The sequence below is a fragment of the Rhinatrema bivittatum genome, chromosome 2, assembly GCF_901001135.1.
Source record: "Rhinatrema bivittatum chromosome 2, aRhiBiv1.1, whole genome shotgun sequence".
Lineage (NCBI taxonomy): Eukaryota > Metazoa > Chordata > Amphibia > Gymnophiona > Rhinatrematidae > Rhinatrema > Rhinatrema bivittatum.
The window spans coordinates 418,237,124-418,253,555 of NC_042616.1; the positions used below are offsets into that span (position 1 = coordinate 418,237,124).

At 45.2% G+C, this 16,432-nt stretch overlaps 1 protein-coding gene across 3 annotated transcripts; it reads left to right on the forward strand.

The window, feature by feature from the left end:
* The first annotated feature begins 506 nt into the window (after positions 1-506).
* On the forward strand, positions 507-8,075 carry RPS19BP1 (ribosomal protein S19 binding protein 1). Of its 3 annotated transcripts, none has more exons than XM_029590182.1 (4): positions 522-639; positions 3,403-3,570; positions 4,615-4,712; positions 7,077-8,075. In XM_029590182.1, exons 2-4 carry the CDS (start codon positions 3,480-3,482, stop codon positions 7,221-7,223), a joined length of 336 nt encoding a protein of 111 aa, XP_029446042.1. In that variant the 5' UTR covers positions 522-639; positions 3,403-3,479; the 3' UTR covers positions 7,224-8,075. The 3 variants fall into 3 exon arrangements, with proteins under 3 accessions (XP_029446043.1, XP_029446042.1, XP_029446041.1); XM_029590181.1 differs by having other exon boundaries at positions 524-726; XM_029590183.1 differs by lacking the exon at positions 3,403-3,570 and having other exon boundaries at positions 507-726.
* Positions 8,076-16,432: the final 8,357 nt, after the last annotated feature.

Below are 16,432 nucleotides of genomic sequence, written 5' to 3' on the forward strand. Positions count from 1 at the left end.
CAGGTAGAGGTGCCAAACACTCTGGTTCTGATTCATCTGTCTGAACTCTTAAGATAAGTCAGCTTTGTTGTTTCTCTATCTCTTTGCTCACTTCTATTCAGCGGCTGCTTCATGGCCCGAAGCCCTAGCAGGGATTAAGAAAGGACAGCCCGGGAATATCCTGGAAGAGTCAAGACTGTCCATGAAAATCTGCCACGCTCTATTTAATAAATTCTTGACTTATCTGCAAGTAAGAGGAAAATTAAAACGGGCTCAAGTACAGCATCTTATAGAGAAGATTGGCTGTAACATTTTAGTCTGATTAGGGCCAATCCATTCTTTTTCAAACACATCTTTGCAAGAAAGCGGTAAACAACCAGTTCTATATCTGTAACATTTTACTTGTTTTGTTTTTTAGCTTTTGGTTTGTGTTTTTTTTTAAGGTGGGAGCCCGGGGCGTTTGGAAACTGCCAGCTAACAAAAATTTGGCCTGGAGTGTTTTAAAGAAACCGGATATGACGTCTGAAGTTTAGCTGAAAAATGACACACACACACAAAAAAGCCGAGAGCGTGGCGGAAAATAGACGGCAATAGCCTGTAGTAGGAGCGTGGCGGAAGTGCATCTCTGTATCGGAAGAGAAGTGTGGTTGGCCTGCTGAGGTGCTCGTCGGGGTTTGGTCTGCATTATGTCTGCTTCTCTGCTCAGGAAGGGACTGGAGCTCCTGGGAGCGGGGGAGGAAGCGCAGGGTAAGCAGGGGGAGAAGTTGGATCTCGTTCCATCGGGCGATGTGTGCAGGAAAATTGCCCAGGAAGGATTTCCGTATTAGCAGCTCTGCTGCCGCCTGGGGTTTGTAGTCGCAGCTTCCAGCGCCAGGACTCCGGGCGAGTGAGCACGTGAGACGCGAAAAAGGGACACTCTGCTCGCTTTTCTGGTTTCTTTAACAAAATTAATCCCAAACGTTATGGGGTCTTTAGTGAGGCATCCGATATGAAACCAAGGTGTTTGTGTTTTCCCGTTATGCATAAGAAGTTTTTCCAGATTTTTACCGCTATGGGGAGATCAGATATGTAAGACACTGACCTACAGTGTTCAAGAACTAAGACTGGTTCACTCAATCCCCTTATGTCCTGGAATTACCTTGTAGCTCTTTCTTTTTCGATAGAGAGTGTCAGTGTTGTGCGCTGCTATTGGGAATGGCCAGGTTTTGATTCATCGGTGGGAGCTGGGGATCTTGTGGGGGCAGAATTCACAGTCCCAGAGGAGAGACCCAGTCATTATACAACAGCGACACCAACAATTACTGGGCTCCAAAGGGGCCCTGGTGCATCACCTCTGGCAAAGGACTGTTGCTACAATGACTGGACTAGTGTAGAGGAGCTATATCGAATAGCTTATGATGTCATGTCATAGCTCAGTAATAGCTGGTTCTGATCTGGCTGGAAGTCCAAAATGAGCAAATGAAATTCCCTGGCTAAAGACTTGAAAACTATTTCTTTGTAAAGAGCTATATGGGCATGATTGGGCTAGGAGTCAAGAAGAAATAGCAAACTTCTGGGTATTTGTAAAAAAAAAAAAAAAGGTTCCTGGAACCAGGTGACTGGTTTTCAGGATTTATATAATGATTGTGATCTAAGGACTAGTTTAACTTGTATAATTTGGTTATCCTGAAAACCAGGTTTGTTTACTGCACTGGGAATCAGAATTTGCCATCCTGGAGTAGTGACCAACTGGCTTTATTTTTCAGGTGAATCCTGACCTGGTTTTAGTGTGGACTTATACTGCCCAAGAAAACTAGATCTACATTTTCATGCATCAGCATGTCCTGAAAAGCGGCAGCTGGTCCCCCTAGGTTATTTAAAAAAAACTTCTAAAACTAGTTAAGCTTCTAAAATTAACATGGCTGGGGAACTACACTGAACTAAGGATGCCTCCCAACCTATTTTTGCCTGTACAGTTTAATTGCAAAGGGCAACCCAGAAGAGGCAATTTAAAACTTTGGGTTTTTTCCTTCTGCTATTTTTTTGGTCTCCCATCTCAGCTGGAACCAGGCCATGAGCCTTCAGTTACAACTACCCAAGGATTTTTCTTCTGCTTTTATATCTCCTCCCAACTTACTTTAGTCTGGTCATTACAGCAAAAGTTGTCAGCCGGCAGTAATGTCAGGAAATATTCATTCACAGAGAGGGTGATGGATGCATGGAATGCCCTTCCGGAAGAGGTGGTGAAGACAAGAATGGTAATGGAATTCAGAAAGGTGTGGGAAAAACACAGAGGATATCCCTGCTAGCTAGAGAATGAAAATAAAGACATGGGGTAGCCCATGTTAACTTTAGGTGTAACATTTCTATATGGGACTAACCTTCACAGAGCAATTACCCTTAACAGAAGGCATAGGGTTAACCCTACGTGACCTGCTGGTCAGACTGGATGTATCATTTAGAACTTTATCTGTTCTAATTAAGTATGTTACTATTAGGGATGTGAATCGTTTTTTGACGATTTAAAACAATCGTCAGATATATTTTAAATCGTCAAAAATCGTTAGAGCCGTGATACAATAGCAATTCCCCCGATTTATCGTCAAAAAATCATAAATCGGGGGAGGGCGGGAAAACCGGCACACCAAAACAACCCTAAAACCCACCCCGACCCTTTAAAACAAATCCCCCACCCTCCCGAACCCCCCCCAAAGTGTTTTAAATTACCTGGGGTCCAGTGGGGGGGTCCCGGCGCGATCTCCCGCTCTCAGGCCACGGCTGCGTTAATAGAAATGGCGCCGGTGGCCCTTTACCCTTACCATATGACAGGGCAAAGGTAGCGCCGGCGCCATTTTGGTTCCTGTCACCCGACGTCACGAGTGCAGGAGATCGCTCCCGGACCTCCGCTGGACCCCCAGGGACTTTTGGCCAGCTTGGGGGGGCCTCCTGACCCCCACAAGACTTGCCAAAAGTCCAGCGGGGGTCCGGGAGCGACCTCCTGCACTCGGGCCGTATTGCCAATATTCAAAATGGCGCCGGCGCTACCTTTGCCCTCACTATAGGGTATATATACTGTGACGTCAGCTTTGCTTCATCTCCATCTGCTGATAGAGGTGCATAACCCACTGGTGTGGTTTAACTTGTTTTCATTAAAGAAAAGGAAATTATCAGGTAAGTAGTAATTTCTCCTTGGTGGCATAGCACCTGATCTTCACTAAATCCAACCCCCAGATCATCGCTTCTGAAAAATATTTTTGTTAGCAAATGAGGAATGTTTTACAGTCTGTATTTTACAATAGCACATATGTTAAAAATGACAGAATTGTAGGTACTTATGAGGGCAGAAGTTTAAACAGCCCTGTAATAGAATTTGGTGAAGTGTGTATGTGTATACTAATAGATTTAAAAAAAGAAAAATACTAAAAATTAATTGAATCCGAGCAGGTAAAGATTCTGGTGCCAAAAAAGGAAAGAAATCCCCAGTGGCGCATGGCCTGGAGCTCAGCAGCTGCAAGATAGGGATGAAGAAGAGGCCACGGCAGCAGGCGACTGTGCGGGGGCGTCGGCAGAACTCGGCCAGCGTGAAAGGCAGAGTCATCAAGTCTGCCTTAGGTGGGGCATCTTCTAACACTTGCTGCGTGCCCCAGGGTGGCTGCTGTGCTTATACACCAGTTGGAACCCACAGTGGGCTAGCCGTCAAGCAGAACTAGTGGCAGGTGTCCTTTAATGTAACTCAGCAGGGAAACCTTGGATGGATGAGTCCCAGATGCGATGGGCTTGTTAGCGCCAGCGAAACATGCTCAAGAAGTTGGTGAGGGGAGGGAGGTACACGTGGCCCATGCCGCATCTTACCTTGGTCACTAAATTTCATGCTTGACGGTGGCATTTCTAAAACAACAAATCTTCCATTTTCTATGTTCTTCTGGAGTCTGGCTCTGGGTGTGCATGTAGGAAGCAGCCGGCAATTCTCAGTTTAATTTATCCTTACAAAACCCCTTTCTGATCTCTCCTCGGGCTGGTGATTTGTTTCCTGAAGCTGCACATTTTGTTCAGTTTGAAAGTCATCCATCTTCATAAAGATGCAAAAAGAGGAAAAGATTAGATATTTATCAGTTTGACAAAAAATTACATTGGTGAAGCCCGAGTCCTCATCCTTCACACTAATGTATGTCTCTCAGACATGTGGGTACCAGGAAATTATTTCTTCCATCTTGTTTGGTCCCTCTGGGTCCAAGGTTAGGTGGCAGAGAAGTCAGATTCTCATTGGTCTTTAGTGATATTGTTTTACTGTGTAAACAAACAAAAAAAAAAGAATCATAAAAAGATTTGTCAGTAAGACATAGAAGTACACTAACTTGCACATTGAAAAACACTTCGGTACTATTTTGGAGCCTTTTCCACAGTACAGGTTCTTTTTAACATACAAAATGTTTTAGCGTCAGGAGTGTTTCCGATTTGCACTGCACTTCCTTAACATATGTTCTGAATTCTGACCGAGTGCAGTGTTGGGAAGCTGTTCTAACTCCCAGCCCTTGCTGGAAGGAGTCCAGCTATGGGAGTGGAAGTACCCTCTCCGGCTCTGTTGGTTGGCAGTGCCACATGTTCGCAAGTTCCCTCATACCCTCTCCTAATTGGGCGGTTTCTTCTCTCCTGCAGATGAGTATCGGAAGCACCAGCAGAAGGATCAGCTGCAGAACAACCTGCAGTACATGCTGGGGACCACGTTTGTGCCGGATAAGCAAGTGAAACAGCAGGTATAGGGTGTCACAGTTCTCTCCCTTGTGTTTCATTGTAAATACCTTAACGAAGCTGTCCCATGGAAGAAAATTAAAATAATACGGTATATTCAAAATATTTCTCTGTTGGACTCTGTCCTAGAACATGGCTGCAGCCAGCTGTGCTTCTCTGCAGACAGTTGACATGAATAAGCTACTAAGAGTGTGCGAGCTGACCCGCTAGCTCTGCAGCAGTCCTGCGCGCTGCCATGAGGACCTGGTTTCTCCTTGGGTCAAGTGGGGATGCCGCGGAGGCAATGATCACAACCGCTGGGAGGGATAGAGTCCCGGGCAGCATCTGATATTGAGAAGCCTGGGTGCGTACATCCCAGATTCTGAAGGGAACTGCGGTCCGTAATGCCTGGCCGAGCACTGATACTGCAATGGCTGGGCTAGATGGGAATGGGGAGAGGATTAAAAGCATGGGAAAAATCCTGGGTAGGATCACGGTGCCATAGCCCCTATAGTGATCAATTCCAGTTGAGCGAGAAGCCCAAAAGCAGCAGCAGGAATCTGGTAGGACAAAAGAATTGCTTGTGTGACAGTAAGAAACTGAAGGCTTTTTCTGTTTTTCCTTGTTTTTATATTCTGTCTGGTTAGATGTTTGTTTATTGCATACTATTTTTATGGTGTGTTTGAGATGTGCGATCTATTGCACAACATTTTGTCTACATTTATAAAGACGGCATAGAAATAATTTAGTATCTGTAGAAGGTTCACGCACAGCTACATTCTTTTACATAATTTGGGTCAGATAAGTTATCCTAAGCTGCAAAGAATCCAGCCTTCTGCACAACCAGTGGGACTGCTATAGCTCTGCATGACTGGGCCCCCATGAGAAAGATCCCCCGAGTCGTGTCTTCCACTCCCCAGATTCATCGGGGCTAGGGATGCTGTGGAGGATGTGTCCATAGCCCTCATGGAAGGAGGAGTCACAGTCATTACTTAAGGGTGGCACCTGCTGCCTAGATTTAGGATCCATGATGTCATGGTCTAGGCACGGTGAGTGGGATTATAGAACAAGGGAGAAACAATTCCCAGATAGCTGCAAATGAAGGCTCGTAGTACCAGCATCCAGCCCTGCTTCCAGCTGAGGTGGAAGACGAAAGGAGCAAGAGGAAACTGCTGGGTCAAAACCAAAGGGAGCATTAGTAGCCGTTCCAAAGAAAGGTTTATATCTTAAGAGCCACACCATGCCCCCATGGCAGGCTAGCTGACTGGGGTCCATAGATGGTGCACCGAAGGATGAGGATAGGGAATTCTCACTAAACACTACATTTCAATGCTCTTTTTTTTTTTTTTTTTTTTATCATTTCATATTTTGAGACTCAGAAAGTATAACCATTTATATAGTCAAATACAGCACCATCAGCAAAACGAGGGTTGACTCTTGTCCCGCATACAGATTTCATATAATAACATTGACAGCGATAAAATACCTTCTCCTTTTTCTTTAATGCCCCCCCCCACCCTAAGCCTGCCGCTTCTCGTATAGATTCCAAATAGCCTTAAATACTCGCAGCCTGTGTTTTCTAATTGCAGTGAGCTGTTCCATCTTATATAGCATTTCCAATCTTCGATATGCTCGAGCCTAAGCCAGAGCCTCTGTTTTCTTCCAACTGGAGGCAATAGCACATCTAGCTGCATTCAGTATTTGAGATGTCAACTGATTTAATTTCATACCGGGCCCCTCCAGGGGCTACGCTAAAAGGAATCGCCAGGGGATCCCAGCCCAATTTCATCCCCATTACCGTCTGGACAAACTTCTGAATTTCTTTCCAGAAAGTTACTATTGTCACACAGGTCCCACCCTATGAGGAGTAAGGTACCATTGATAATATACTTATTCTCCACCCAATGCACTGAAAGAAGATTTACCACCATTGTTCTTATTTCTTCCCATTTCTTAACATCCACCTCCACTTGCAAATCCCTCTCCTACGCTTTCTCATGGCGCAGTTTACCAAGAAGCAGTTTATACACCCGAGATATCAAGCCCTTCCATCTAGTGTTCTTTGAACAAAGCATCTCCATCTCAGTAGCCATCAGAAGCCAATATCATGAACGAGGTAGTGTCATAATTGAAAGAATGCATACAAGTCCAAATTGGAGATTTGGAACTGACCCCTTCAGTCATCAGAACCTAGCACATTTCCCTCCGAAACCATTTGCCCGGGAACCATTATCCCCACCTGTTCCCACTGCTGATAGACTCTCCCCCACCCCCCTGCCGAAGGGGTACCTAATGGAGGGACGTAAGAGGCAATTGCAGTTTAAGGAGGTGTCACTTCAATGCTCTTTTTTTTATTTGTATACTTGCTTATTTTCTTTTTGATTGCACAGATTCTGAGCCAGAACCGGGGCAGGAAGTCCATAGATCGCCCCACAGAGAAAAGCAAGACGAAACAGAAGGAGAAGAGCGTTTTCAGCGAGGCTGACTTTTTGCGCTTTCAGAGGGAATACTTTGGAGGAGGGGTCGGGGGCGTCTGATGACAAAGAACTGTTACCCATTAGGAGCAGGGTTTTCGGAGGGTGAAAGGGCTGGGGGGGGGGGGGGGGGGGGAGGGTGAGGAACTGGAGTCTGGGCTTGTCTCTCCTGCGAGAAGATTCTGTTTTGGGAGAGAAGCTGTCCTTGCTGCCCCATGGACTGTCCTTCACTGCCTGCTGTTTCTTTGCTTCCTGACTTGAGAGCTTCTTCCTGGTGCCATCACTCAGTATGAAAATCAGGCCCTGGGAGTGCCCCAGCTGCTTCTCTGTGACTTGCAGGTCATACGGCGATTGGGGAGAGGAGGGCCACTTCATGATGTTGTCAGGGTTGTCCTGCATGAAAGATAAATACAGGACGACAGCCGGAGAGGAAGAAGCAGGATTGAAAAATGACCTGTGCACACCAGACCATTTGTTTCCACAAGTCTGTCTGCCTGCAGCAGTTGACTCTTCATATTTCTTGCCATCAACTCCAGTGACAGTAGGTAGTATCAGTGCGCATCCGTGGGTAGTTTATGTGCACAGACGTTGACAGCTTGTGCACTTGGGAGGGGTTTGGAAGGTCACCCAGGGAGCAGCTGTGCCCTGCCCTGCAGCAGCTACAGTTTCCATTTTGAAGATGGTGTTTTTCATATTGGTTTTTGTTTTTATCCCTTGGGCACGTGGTGATCTCTGCTGCTTCTGAACCTCCCCTGATGATCTTGCCTGAGTGGCAAGGAACCTCTTGCTCACCCCAGAGTTGGAGAGGCATCTTTGCTTTGCCCTTTTTTGAGGGTGCAATTTGTGGGATAAAAAAAAAAAAGTTACCAATGTTAGGGAGGTAAGGCTTTTTCGAAACTTTCTGGGAGGATGGATGAAATGGAAGAATGTGTTTGAAGATAACTGTATTGGGCCCAACCTCTAGCCTTGCTTGGTAGTGCAGTTTTATTGCGAGTTCCAAAATTAAAATATTTCACAAACAGAGCTGGATAGGGAGGTGGGTAAGTCAAATTAGCTATATTTTGAGAAGTGTGAGAGTGCTCCTGACATTGGGCAGTGCACCCATCAACTGGCCTGGGCCAAAAGGCAATGTACTATGGCACAGGATACTCAGGTTTGAGGCTTCTTTCTAACAAGGCAGACTGAGATCTGTTATGCTAGGAGGAGAGGGCGGTGGGGTTTGTTGATCATCTAAATTGGCAGGAGGCAGAGAAGCTGCCAGTCTGGTGTCTCCTGTCCTCAACACAGCAGAGATGAGGGATGTTCTTGGGAGTAACTTCCCTCCAGTGCTCGAGGGCCTGACCCGAGTTGCTAGTGCTGTCCAGTTACGACAGCTGGGGTCGCTGGGGGAAAGAGGGTGTCTATAAAAGGGGAGAACCCCCAGGGTGTGTCTCTAAATACCGTGCAATAGAGAGTGTTGATATTCATGGATGTGTTCCTCCACCTTAGTGGGGTTCAGCTGTGACTCATGAGAGGAGGGAAAGAATCCATTCTGACAAGAGCAGCATGTAGAGACTTCTGAAAGAGTACAGAAACAGCTCATTCAAGTTTTGTACAAAATAAAGTCAATGTTTTTAGAAAAATTGTTTCTAAAATGGATGTGAAGGATCTGGCCGAAAGAACATATACTGCAGTGGGTGAAAACCCTTCAGCATGCACCAGTTCCACAATTCCTCAACTTGACTGTCATCAGCTATAGTTCAGGTAGTTGTTCCCCTACTGATCATGTCAGTACCCACCGGCATGATAGTTGATGGATGAGTGAGAGGTGTTCATTGGACATTTTAATTATTTACATTTCCAAATCTGAGTTTAAGGTAAGTTATATTCAGGTGTAGTAAGCATCTCCGTGCCCCCAGAGGGTTTACAATCTAAGGGGCTGATATCCATCTGCACACATTTATCTGGCTAACGTGTTTGAGATATTCAGTAGTGTGGCCATGCCACTGAATATACTCAGCTGTCTTAATAGTTAGCTGAATGAGTTCATCTGGCTAACTTTAGAACAATCAACTAGCAGTCCTAGACTTATCCAGCTAACTAAGCTGGATAATGCTGAGTATTGGTGTTTATCTGGCTAAGTTAGCCAGATAAGTGTCTTGCCTCTCACTTAGCTGATTCATTTTTTAAGCCAGTTAAGTTGTTGTGTGGGGGTATATTTTATATTATGTCATAGAACACTCTACACCCAATCTGGTAAAGCAAAACTTAGTTTACTAAATGTTGTAAATACATGAATAATAAATCAGCAAAGTAAGATAAACTGAGTACAGTGTCACAGTAAGCTGTACATTAATCAATACGGGTAAATAGGAGACAGACAGAAATAAAGATAAGACATTAATCAAAGAACAGAAGACCTGAGCACCTCCCTTATATGCCCTCCTCCTATAAACCAGTGTTCATAGGAAATGGGGAGGACTCTGGCCCAGGGACTCTGAAGAACAATTTGCTCTGTGTTCCTCTTAGCTCATCTAACTAAAATAAGTAAATGCTATGCTTTATACATTTAGATTTTTTATATTCTGCTTTTTGCTCTTCAAAGCAGATTACATTCAGGGTCTATAGGTATTTCCCTTCTTCCCACAGGGCTTACAATCTAAGGCCTAGATTTATCAATTTGCTGTAAATATTGCATGTGATAGAAAAAGGGGTGTGTTTTCTGGTAATTGCCTAATTATCGCAATGTGCGCTATGTTAGCGCTTCGCATTTGTATTACCGCAAAGTGTGTTAACTTTTCACACTTTGTGGTAATATCTACATAATTATGTGCATTTTCCTACTTGCTCATTTCACCACAGAGAGAGCGAGCCTATTTACAAGGCCCTTGTAATAGTTAGCAATTTAGAGGGGTGTTATATGGTTATTTCCTAATTATTACAATGTGCGCTACGTAAGGACATCAAATCTTCACAAGAATGCACTATTCTGTTCGTACATCTCTGCATGTAAACGTGGCCCCTAATCCCTACACTACTACCTAAACCTCACCTTGAGTTACTAGGTGGGCCTCCTATAGTAGCATAAACAGCTGCTTACTATGGTGTCACCCCCAGAGTCTCTCCTGCTCCCCTCATCTCAGGCCCTTCCCCAGCCTAAAAATGCCCAACACCTTAACGCAATTGAAAAAGGTGTCATTATTTGCAGCATTAAAACAGTGCGTTATGCCTTCGCAAAGTGCGAAGCCAGCCCATTTTTTCTGAAATTCTGCCCCTGACTCCCCTCTCAAAATTTAGCATCGCACCATGCAGCTTATCGCGTGCATGAAAGCATTTTTCACATGCGAAAACGCCGTAATGCCATTTGATAAATGACCCTGTAAGTTTGTACCTGAGACAATGGAGAGTAAAGTGACTTGCCCAAGGTCACAAGGGGTGACATTGGTTCTTGAACACTGGTCTGGTTTATAGCCTGCTGCTCTAACCACTAGGCTACTCTTCCACATCCCGCTGCAACTTACGTATTTCAAAGACATTTCAGCACCAGTGTTTTGATCTCCCATTTGGTAAAAGACACCAACTGATAACTTATTATCAGCTCATTGTTATGGGTACTAGTATTTAGCAATAGATCTTCCCAGGTGATAAGAAATACCAAATGTCTTAATCGTTGATGTCCCCAGAGATAGCAGATGTTCCTTGGGGCCATCCCAGCTCTTTATCAGCTCGTTGCCAGTGTCTCTGGAATGCAGGGTACAAATAGTGATAGTGTCATACCTTTGTACAATCCCTGCCCTCAAATCACATGCAATATTTTGATTCATACTCGTCAATCATTAGAGTCTGCTCTGATCCATAGCTGCCTATTTAGGTACAAAGTCATCTGAGATCTAGCTATCTAAAATTATCTTTCCACACTCACACAGTGAGAGTTGCAGACTATGCCCAGATATTCAAACAGTACTACGTAGGCAGCTAAAAGGCACTTAATATTCTATCTGGGGCAATTGATGGTGGAGTGACTTTTCTAAGATCACAAGGAATATCGATGGGTTTTGAACTGTGGCTTCCCTGGTTCTCAGCCTGCTGCTCTAACCACTACGCTGCCACGCCAGCCCAAGCAGAGCAATATTTTTACATAAGTTGGCATTATGCTGAGTGCCAATTTGGTAGCACCTGGTGCCTTTAGCCTTCACTCTCAAGATTACAGAACGGTTCTGCAAGCAATAATCTTCGCTAAGATAGACTACTGTAACTCTATCTTATTAGGTCTCCCCTCGTCTCACACCAAACCTCTTCAGATGGTACAAAACGCGACAGCCAGACTACTGACAAACACGAGAAGAAGAGACCACATATCTCCCATCCTTAAAGACCTACACTGGCTGCCAATTCACTATAGAATCATAAGTCCATTACCATTATCTATAAAGCCATCCATCACCATGCTCCACTCAATCTACAAATCCCATTCAGAAAACATACCTCCTCCAGACCCATTAGAGAAGCTTACAGAGAATCTCTACACGTACCACACACCAAAACCTCTCAACATATAACATTTAGAGACCGGGCCTTTTCCACAGCAGGACCATCATTATGGAACTCCATCCCACCGGATCTTCGTCAAGAACCGTGCCTTCTAACATTCAGAAAAAGGCTCAAGACATGGTTGTTTAATCAAGCCTTTCCAGACCCCAACTGAATCTCAATTCAATGACAACCATAGCCAGACATTCCTAGAACATTGTAAATAATTGCTTTTTCTGTTAAATTCCTTTAGCCTTTCCTTCTTCACCCAGTTTTGAACATCCTTGTTTTATTGTAACTTCATAGTTTCTCTTCACCAGTTACTGTTTTATTTTATTTTCATTTTACACCCCCCTGTTAAATGTAAACCAGCATGATGAGATTCTTATCTTGAATGCCGGCATAGAAAAACAATAAATAAATCACACTACAGTATTTGCCATTCTTTGCCCCAAATATCCAGCCTTACTGATGACATCATAGATTTTTTGTCAGATCCATGGAAACCAGTACAAAAAAATGAAGTGTGATGTGATCATGTATCCTGCTGTGATAACACATTTAAGATAATCTCTGTCCAATGCTGTATTGCTGCTTCCCATGATGCCTTCTGTTATATTGATGGCTAGTTTGGATTACATAGAATGGACACAGTAGTAATGGAAGCCTGCTGTTACAACATATTTTTTTTCCAGCTGGACTGAAACATAAAAGTACCACTTCCTGCCATTCCTTACGACTTCTGGCTCAGTCTGAATCAATCTGTATCATGCTTTGGCACCATGGGGCCAATATAATATAGTGCGCCCAGCCTAGTGCACAGCTTAATGAGCAGGTGGATGCCTGTTCATAACCCCTGATGCAATAAGGGGATCAGCACATCCAAAACACGCATCCAAAGAAAGGCATGGCTAATAGGTTCATCACATGTAAATGCTATGTAGATGAGGCTATTAGCTAGTACCCCGCAATGCAAAACATCGCACACACAAGGCGCACTTTTTAACCCCTCAAATGTTATGCCTGCCACACGTCAAGGAGTCTACATTAAAACAAAAAAATAGTGTGTTTCTGTGGTTCCTCCTATCTAGTATCATTGTGCAATACTAAGCAGGAGGAACCACAGAAAGTATAAAAAAATAAAAATGGCGTGACAGGAAAAAAAAATTCTGGGTGCACAATACTAGGGATGTGCATCATTTTTTTGACGAATTAAAATATTGTATGATATTTCCTAATTCGTCATGTATCGGGGGTCCCCCACGAAATTTCCTGTGGTTTTCTTATTGTTTTGGAGAGGAGAAAGGGCACACAAAAAAAAACCCCAGCCCTTCAGATCTAAATATTTACAATCCCCCCTCAAAACTTGCCTAAAGTCCCTGGTGGTCCAGCGGGGGTCCCGGGAGCGATCTCCTGCTCTCGGGCCGTCGGCTGCCGGTAAACAAAGTGGCGCCGGTGGCCCTGTGTCCTTACCATCTGACAGGGGCTATCGGTGCCATTGGCCGGCCCTTCCCACATGGTAGGAGCAATGGATGGCCCACGCCATTTTTTAAGATGGCACTGGCCGTCCATTGCTCCTACCATGTGAGAGGGGCCTGCCAGTGGCACCAATAGCCCCGTCACATGGTAAGGACAAAGGGCCACCGGCATCATTTTGTTTACCAGCAGCTGACCGCCCGAGAGAGGGAGATTGCTCCTGGGACCCCCGCTGGAACACCAGGGACTTTAGGCAAGTTTTTGGGGGGATCGAGAGGGTGGGGGATTGTAAATAATTAAATCTGAAGGGGGTGGTTTCCGGATCGGGACAGCCGAAGAAAAAAAACCAGAACCGCGGGAAATGAAATTTCCTGCGGTTCTACGAAACTGGAAACGATTGCTGGTATGATACACATCTACACAATACATACACACTCTAGGCCATGTATATTGTGCCTTTATATTGTGCTGGTAATTCACTGCTGCAGGATAAAATGGACGCTTGTATTGAGCGTTCGTTTTGGTAACCCATACACAGCCACCTCTCCTATGTGCCTGATGCCAAGCATGCACTAGGGATGCACAATTTCCCTTAGTGCATCCTTTTTAATGTGGCTGTTCATTTGCATACTGCAGCGGACGCCCAGGAGAGGTGGATGGGCACTGGTTAGAAAACCAGGAATCCAGTTTGGACATCTGCTTTTAGCACGTTCATATTACATCAGCTTGTTCATGAGCCTTCATTCACCACTGCCTGGGATTTTTATCCAGTTTCTAACCTCTTCCCCTTTTAGCTTAGCCATTGCAATGACTGCCCTCATCTCTTTTTGGAACCTGGTGGGTTTGCGCACCCTATCTGGCCTCTAGATTTCACTGCTGTGATGAAAGACTCCTCTTCACTCCACATCCCCAGTGACTGACCTGAGGGTTAAGAAGCCAGGCTGGATCTTCCACCTGCCAGCATTCAACATTCCCAGTGAGTCTCCGACCCAGTAGCTTGTACTTTTTTTTGACTTGGAAGGATGATAGGTCATATTGCCTGAACTGGGATTCTGAACCTGGGAACCTTAGAAAAGGTATTTATAAAAGTTGTAGGCAAGCAAGGTTGTGTAAGAGTTCCTATCAAAACGGGGAGCGCGAAGCCTATCCTGGGCCTGTGGCTATAGAAGATAGGTCTATGGCTTAACCTCTCAGTGGAACACCTGTGTGGACCGGAGTTGCCCGCTATGACAGCAATCACCGCCACCCTCACCTACCCCATGGTGTGTGCGTATCGCTAGCCTTGCCAGGTTAGGAATCCAAACCCAGGTCTCCACTGCATGCATGCCCTGGCAGGACCCCATCCTGGATGACCTGCATCGCCTCTGCTTTGCATGTTGCAGCCTGTCCTGCCTCTGTCAACGCAGCCTGAGGGACATGGAGTTATGCACTTTCTCATACACGCTTCATCGCTAGCAGCAAACAGCTTACTGGTTAGAAGAATAAAACATGACCCTGGCTTTATGTGAGCTAGGTTGGTGCTGCAGAGTCTAAGATTATGAAACCTATTAGTAATTAATGTGAGTAGAGCTTACAATTCCAGAAGGTGTCTGTTTATTTTTAACTATGATTTTTTTTTCACCCCTACTTGTGCTTTTATTAAATTTTTGCTGTTGGGGGCACACGATGACACATGGGTTGCTGTATAATGGAAGATGAAATAGGAGCCCAGAGAAGTTTAGCCTAGTCATGCTTAGCATCTGGGATCTGTAAAAGTCAGAGCCTTCTCCCACTGGGTAGTACAGCAGTAATACCCACATGGGCATGATGATAAAGCAGCTCGTCATAGTTTCTTCTGAGCCTTTGAACACTGTCGCCAGTAGATGGTAGTGTAGCTCTGCGTAAGGGGCTCTTTGCTTCCTTGGATTTTCAGGTTTGTCTCTGAAAACCTGGGACCTGTTTGTCTATCTGAGGGTTAGACTGCTTGTTTCCTGACTCTTTCCCTCTATTCTGAATTTCGTGCTATCTCAGCCGTTTTGTTGTTGTTGTTTTTTTTGGAGGGGGAAAAACACCCCAAAGGTGGCAATTGATGTGAGGTCTGGTAATGAAGAAGGGCCACAGCAGCTGGCTGGAAATTTCCATCACTTATACCAATTGTATACTGTGTCCATCTCTTGTATTGGGCATAAACTAAGGTGACATGGAGTGTGCTCATGTTTTAGATGTCAGTCCAGTGCTTTCGTGCGAAGGGCTGTAACCTAATAAGTGAGGGGTTTTTCTTCAGACGTGGGATATGATAGGCAGGAAAGCTTCTACTTCCTGGGCCAGCCAGGGGTGCTATGGAAGCGGTGCTCTCAGGCCCTAGGGCTGAGAGGAAGAGGAGAGTCCTAGTCAGTGTGCAATGGTGACTCCTGGTGGCCAGACTCGGGGTGCACACACAAGATGCCGGAGGGAGCTGCCACCTCTGGCCCCTGGCTGAGGATTGTCACTGCAAGGCTGGGCTAGAGGGGAGGAAAGAGAAACTCAAGCAGCTGCAAATGCAGGCTCGTGGTACCATAGCCCCAGGCGGGGCAGTTTCCAGTGGAGCTGCAAGCCCAAAGGTGCAGGAGGAAACTGTTGGGTGAAAACTTGTTAGAGAGAATTATGCCCCGTAGCCACTCGCCCATTGTAACTAACGGTGGTTCCATTTCCAAGTTCTAAACCCCTTAAATGTTTTTGGGGGGGGTTTTCGCAAATTATTTCAGCTGATGATTCATTTTGCTCATGCCACCTGTTTGGAAAAGTAACAGATTTGCATAGAGAGCTCGGTTTTGTATTTTACCAAAATTGTTTTTTTTGTTAGGTCGTTGCTTCACTAATTTTTTACCTGTTGATAAAGAGCACCAACGAGAAGGAGTTTATAGTTTTTTAAGCAATAAATTGGCCCAGTCAAAGTTGAATAATTCACAGCAGTCAGGAGCCAGTCTTTGTTTGCGAACAGCAGTGCGCAGTTTGAGGAACAACCTGCAGGGGTGAAGTGCTCCTATCTGGGCTGTATGACAGCACTGCCAGTGCCCTCTTGGCCCTTAGCAGTTCATCACTTGGGCTCAGGCCTCCTCAAGGAGCTTAGGACTTTCACCTGACAGCGACAGGAAGAATCCCTGCTCCGTGGTTTGGCTGCAGAAGGCTGCACTCTATACTTAAACCATTCATGTTCAATCTGAGCGCTGTGTAAGATTAATGCTTGGGCAGGCAGGCAGGTCTTGAACCTGCCTGCCCGTAGTATGATCAGGCCAGGGTTGGGGGGTGGGGGGGCTGCCTGGAGCTTC